We start from the raw sequence: 7,083 nt of genomic DNA on the forward strand, positions 1-7,083 counted from the left end.
TTTTTTTTTTTTTTTTTTTTTTTTTTTTGGTAAATTTCATTCACAATGTTCTGATAGAGTTTTCATATTGAGTTTGTAATTTGATTCTTAAGAAGGATAACAATGATATATTAGAGATTTAAAAAAATTATATGAAAGTTTAAATGAACCAAATATCTTATTTAATTTTCTAGATAATTTAATTCTTACATTTTTAGGATAAAACCAAACATATTAATTAATTTTTCCCACAAAGTCATTCTCATTAAATACATTCTTTGAAAATTGATGTAGTAATTACAGGGTATTCTCCTAATTCATATAGTACTAAGATCGGTTACGGTTCGGTCCCTTTCTCAGTATGCTTGTTGGTTTAAGCCTTTGAACTTGGGTTGTGTAACAGTTGGTTAGAGGTTCTCGAGCTTCTTAAGGCTAAATAGAAATGGGCCAAAAGTCCCCATCCCGCATTTAATGCGGTATTTATAGGGGATACGAGAGAGCACATGTCGGAGGGTCGGCATATATGCTTGACACGTGTCCTTCATGCACCCAGAGATCCCAATGACGAAAAAGGTGCGTCCACATGGGTGAAGATGTCAGACTAGTGTCAGGGCTTGGGATTAGAGTAAATAATCAAGTCGGGACTGAGCATGTATAAGTACACAGGCTCACGGCATCACTGGGTCGTTTTCCTAATAGGGTCGGTCAGTCAAGTATTGTATTATGGTCAATTCAGCTTGGGAAATGACCCTCGCTTTAGGGCGGTTCGGATCTGACTAGGTATGTAATACGGAGCATAAAATTGTGCGTGTCTCAAATATTACTAACAAATGTCCTTTAAAAGTCAATTGATATTCAAAAAGTTATGGACATTTATAAACTCTTTTACATTAGGACTTGTGTAAAAAAATTATCTCAAACATAAATAGTTGAAATCCTTATCTCAAACTTCAAGCTTTTAAACTCTATATACTTTGTTTACTATTTAAACTCTACAAACATTCGGTTTAATTTGTACAAATTATTTTTTATTCGTTATCGTGCTTTTACAACCTTTATTGTTCTCCTAAACTCTACGAACTTTTTTATTCATTATCATTTGAATCTTTCCAATTGAGGACACTGATAAGGAAAACACTTCAATCAAGTTAGCTACTAAAAAAATTCAATATTCTTCTCTTGTTTATAAGTGCTATATTACAATTTATCGTTTAATTTATAACATACTATGTTTTTGTGCCAATCACATTTAATTATTTATATTTAAAATATTTATAAAATAAAAAAGCAAATTAAACGATTATAAGTAATAAGAACAACCTGGTTAATTATTATAAAACATTAATAGATGTTGCGACCTACTTACCTGCTTTGCCCACATGACGTCCAAAATTTTGCATCAGTTTTTCCCACAATGACAGTGCGGAGCTACCTATCATGTGTACAAAAACTTATTTTTATCAAAATTCATTTGTCATATTTTTTTTTTTAATAATGCAAGGTGCCTACAAAATTTTACATGTAAATCTAAATATGCTTATGTAAAGTCATAATTTATGTCAATATGCAAAATTTTGGGTATAAATTTAGGTAATTTTTTTAAACATAAATATATTTCAATTTGTGAAAATTACCAAGTGAATCACTTGAAAAAAAACAAAAAAAAAAAAAAACAAAAAACAAAAAAAAGGCATAGTCCCTTTATAATACATGAATTTAAATGTGGCAAATCAATCATTATATTCTGGACCATATCTACTTTGTTAATTTTATAAATTTGTAACTAATAGATTATGTATTTATGGTAGTACTTTTTTTTTTCTTTTTTTTGAGTGCGGCTTACTCTATTACAATGCAATATCTGTTCATAACTACTTATTTCATATGAGAGTGCAACCGGGTGCCACTAGACCACAAGGTCTTGACACCAACGTTGTTTTTAATTTTTTTGAAAAAAAATATGCCAGTAAAGGCATCATTTATATAACATATGAAATAACATTATTTTGGACTAAGATCCATGATATAATGATTTTTTACAGCTTAATCCAGTCCACGAACCGAACTAAGCAACATTGATTTACTATGTATAGTAACCTGAATTAGCCCATCCGATATAGTTTGGCAAATTATACTATGGACTCAAGGTAGACCCGGGTTTATGTTCACAACTTTAGAACTCCGCGTTCACAATTTTAGAACTCTATATTTATAATTTTAGGTCTTAATATACAAAATTACATTACTCAATATTTACAATTTTTTAATTTTATATTCACAATTTTGTTATATAAATTTTTAAAAAAAAATAGTGTTATACGGTTAAACATAGAGTTTTGATACTGTTGAACATAGAGTTATAAAATTGTGAACATAGAGTTATAAAATTGTGAACATAGAGTTATGAAATTGTGAACATCGAGTTATGAAATTGTGAATATGGACCCGGGTCCACCTTGCAAGGTGCACTCGGATCCATGGCATAACAACTGATATAGTTTATCATTGGATGAAGCTTCGATAGTATGTAAGGTGTACATACCTTTAGTACATGGTATGCTACAATGTGCTAAAGATTTATTGGTTAAACTGACTCTTTTTTTTTTGTTTATTTTTTTAAACACAATTTTATAACTTTTAATTTTAATTTTTTTGTGTGTATAATAGTACTTTTAATGTAGTTTCTAAATATATACATTTTATCTACTAATATTATGAAAAAATTAAAATGTAAATAACTTCAGTCAGACTTCATTGTTAATTGAACAAATATATAAAATGAGATAGAGAGGTATGAGCAAATTCCACTTTTAGTCCTTGACTATTGTGGCATTTCCACATTTAGTCCTACTCTTTTAATTTTTCCATATTACGTCCTTGACTTTGAACGACTTCCACTTTTAGTCATCGACTATTGTGGCATTGACGCATTTAGTCCTATTCTTTTGCCATATTACATCCATGACTTTCCGTTAAAAATTACATTATTTTCCCGTTAGAATTGACAAATAACCAAGAAAGAAAAAATCCTTACATATCATAACTCATATTTCAAACATATTAGAAATATCGTAAATAGCAAAGGATGTTATATCTTACAGATAGAAATATGAGTTACGATATGTATACGTTGTTTTTCCTTTGTTATATGTCAATTTAAGGATATCATTGTGTTTCAATATCGTAACTCATATTTCTAATAGTATTTTTAACAGGATTTTTAACGGAAGATTAATGGTGACAATCAAATGAAAGCCATGAATGTACTACAACAAAATTTAAAAAAAAAAAAAAGGACTAAATGTGGCAATGTCATAATAGTCGAGAACTAAAAGTGTAAGTTGATCAAAGTCATGATGTAATATGGAAAATTAAAAGAATAGGACTAAATGTGGCAATGCCACAATAGTCAAGGATTAAAAGTGGAAGTTGTTCAAAGTCAATGATGTAATATGACAAAATTAAAAGAATATGACTAAATGTGACAATGCCACAATAGTAGATGACTAAAAGTGAAATTTGCTCATTTATGTTTCTAAACTCAAATGGATTGGTTTTAATTTTAATTATAATAATAAGGTGTATTCAATCTACAGTTTTATGAACTTCAGAAGTATGAAGGCATTATATTTAAACTTTTACCAAGTATTAAAAGTTGGTTGATATTCGATTCAGATATTTAAAAGTTTTAAATATCAAATGATATTCAATCCAAACTTTTAAATATTCTTTAAAAAGTTAATTCCACCAGAGGACCCTTGTCTTTGGTGACAATTCTAAATTTAATCCCAGACTATCGGTTTTACCATTTAATCTTCCAGACTATTATTTTTTGGACACTTTTAGTCATTCTCATGATTTTTCTTATTTTTAATAAGGGAATTTTTGTCTCTTCATACTTTTCTTTTTTTATTTTTTCAGTTTCAACCAATTTAATTAGTTTAGGACTTTACTAAAAATCCATTGAAAAATATGGTTACTAAAAATCAGAGGTTACTTAAAGTCCTGAACAAATTAAACCGGTTGAAACCAAAAAAAAAATAACAAAAGAAAAATATGAAAAGACAAAAATGACCTTACTAAAAATAGAAAAAGTCATGAGAAGGACTAAAAATGTCTAAAAAATAATAGTCTGGCATATTAAATGGAAAAAACAATAGTCTGAGACTAAATTTGGAATTACCACCAAAGACAAGGAACCTTTGACGGAATTAACTCTTCTTTAAAAGTCCATTGGTATTCAAAAAGTAACCAACTTTTAAAAATTCTTTCACAATAATGTAAATTCTTCCCCTAAATTCTACAAATTATTTTTGATATTCAATTCATAGTTTAAAAGAAAAGTCTTTAAATTTCAAATGATATTTATATCAAACATTTATTGGTATTCAAAAAGTGACCAACTTTTATAAATATAATTCTTTCAATATGATCAAATTATGTAAACTCTTCCCCTAAATTCTAAACATTATTTTTTCATTTTCATTTGAGTCTTCCATACATAGGATAGTGATAGGGAAAGCCCTTTTCTACACAACTTAGTAGTCTTTTTAGGGTGTGTTTAATTTGCACATGAAAATTGGAATCGAAATGAGAATCAAATACTTGGTAATAGTATGAGTTTTTGTAAAAATATTTTGCATGTTTGATAGTAGGGTGAAATTGGAATGATTATCAATATTGATGTTTAGTTATGTATGACCATATAATGGAAATAAAGGTTTTAAATATATACACACACATACACATACATACATTATTTATTGTAAAAATAGAGTATAAATTTTAACAAAATTGTTTACATTATTGATAAACAAAATATAATTTTTTTCTCTTTTCTTTTAATCTCTATAATTTTTAAATAAGATGATTAAAATTTACTACTCTAAAGAATTGTGAAAAATAATTTGATTTAAAAGTTTTAATTATTTATATTTATCAATATTTTAATATTAAGCATGAATTTTATTGTATATATAATAAAATGGTAGTGTACGTAATAAGAAGGGCCGAATTATAATAAGCATTAACAGATGATGTTACCTGGTATTCTTGGTAAAGCCGGATGGCCCACATGACTTAGGAAAATCTGCATTAGAATTTCCCATCCGCTACCTATGTGTACAAAAACTTTTATTAGAATTCATGCATTTATGAGTATGACATAATTAAGGAAAAAGGATGAAATTGGTCCTAAGCTTAAGTCAGTCGAATAGTGTAAAAATAAAGTCTATTTAAATTTCTTAAATTGGTAAAATTGTTCAATAAAATCCAATTAATTTGTTTAATAGGTACACTCTTCGTAAGTTTGACACATGTCCTTTTTCTTAAGTCTTATTTTAAAAAATTAAATTTATTTATTAGAAATTAAAAATTAAAGCCACCGGCTATTCGATGATAAATATGTAAATTTAAAAAATTTGTAGTAAATATTATTTAATTACTATATACTTACAATTAACATATTATATAGTTATAGTATCAACATGTTTCTTATTAAGCAAAAAAAAATAAAAAATAGTGTCACTAATAGCAAAATTTATATAAATTATGAAATTGTATCATTTTAGATTGTTAAGGTAGACCCTAATTTAGGATATAATAAATGGCTTGAATTAGTCCTAACAGATCATAGTTTATGATTGGGTGTATGCGAACCGATCTATATGCCATCTATACTCTATAGTGACTATGTAACTATGTAAGATGTACACATGTAGAATTTATACCTGATGGTGATAATATTGCGGCGTGAAGAGCATTTCGACCAAGTGGTCCAACATAAGTAAGATTTTGGCATGTCTCCAGTATCTCCTTCAAACAATAAAAAAAATGTGATTCTGCAGCCAAGTAAATGGGCGTCTCACCCACATCATTATTGCAATTAGTAGGATACGGAAATCCATTGCCCTCTTGAATCAATAACTTGACCACGCCCGAATGCCCCATTCGCGCTGCCTTGTGCAAAGCCATGTCCTTCACATCATCCGTCATCTGTATCATCTCTTTCACTCCAACACCAGATTCAAGCTCCTCATCGTTGACGGCTTTAATGAGGGCAGAAACTATGTCAGCGTGGCCTTTCTCCGCTGCACAATGTAGCACAGTTTCATTTTTGTTGTTCCGAGCATATAACATAGACGACGACGAGGCAGCAGCATGAGTCTTTTGTTCTCGTAGGATTTTCTCCACAAAATGCTTGTTGCCCTGGAGCACGGCAACGTGCAACACAGTATTTCCATTTGGCATAACTTGACAGTCCTCAGCTCCTTCCGTCCTCATCTGTCGGAGGGCCGCATGATAATCTTCAAGTGTACCTGCCGCTGCCGCTCTGTACAAAGCCGGCTTCATATGGGGAATAATGCCCATAGCTGCACCTGGTTCCATTTCACCACTACTGTAGTAGCAAACTAACTATATATATATATGTGTGTGTATCAAATTAAATTAAGATGCTTGAGGTTGTAAGAATATAATGTGTGTGTCGCCCATAGAAATAATAATGTCCAATGTGCAGGCAGTTGTAATGGAAGTGCTAATTCAATTATTATATTCGAGTAGAGGCTGGGAGGAAAGTGCTTGGTATTTTCAAGATTGTGGTTATTACCAACTTGTAATGAAAGTTCTAATTCAATTATTATATTTAGAGGTTAAGTCATGAATGGTGTCCTGTTTCACTAGACTACACAACCAAGTCAATTTTAGTCTTTTCCTGTGATATTACCTTTCCGCTGTCTTGCACCCTTGCACTTGCATTCAGTCCAATATGGTGTACTCCGTAACTCTTGACCATTGATGTTTAGACTTCTTTTAGAGCATCGAACAATTAAAGATATTGATGGGTGAGGAGTAGAAGTCAAATATTCGGAAGGGGAAGGCAGCCAACGTTGGCCAACTTAAGTCCATGGATTTGGACCCAGCGGAGACCGACCAAGAGTAGGAGTCAGTTGGTGGAGAGTGTCAATTGATTGGAGGTCGATTGGCACTCATTGGTGAATGAGTGGAAGAGATTCCATGAAGAGGAGAAAGGGAAGAAGAAAGGGGTCGGGTCAGAGTATCGACCTCCGATCTCTGTCGATTGATACTCATTGGGTGAATGAGTGG

General features: G+C 30.5%; 1 protein-coding gene across 1 annotated transcript in view; it reads right to left on the reverse strand.

Moving 5' to 3' along the window:
- The window catches only part of LOC116025967 (serine/threonine-protein phosphatase 6 regulatory ankyrin repeat subunit B-like), a 12,447-nt gene extending 5,959 nt beyond the window's left edge, over positions 1 to 6,488 (reverse strand). The window contains exons 1-3 of the mRNA XM_031267392.1: positions 5,709 to 6,488; positions 5,023 to 5,094; positions 1,346 to 1,411 (exon numbers count right to left, since the gene is read on the reverse strand). Coding sequence (XP_031123252.1) covers positions 1,346 to 1,411; positions 5,023 to 5,094; positions 5,709 to 6,366 — 796 coding nt within the window. The 5' untranslated portion in view covers positions 6,367 to 6,488. The remainder of the gene's footprint in view (positions 1 to 1,345; positions 1,412 to 5,022; positions 5,095 to 5,708) is intronic.
- Between the last annotated feature and the right edge of the window lie 595 nt (positions 6,489 to 7,083).

This window comes from Ipomoea triloba, chromosome 7, assembly GCF_003576645.1.
Source record: "Ipomoea triloba cultivar NCNSP0323 chromosome 7, ASM357664v1".
NCBI lineage: Eukaryota > Viridiplantae > Streptophyta > Magnoliopsida > Solanales > Convolvulaceae > Ipomoea > Ipomoea triloba.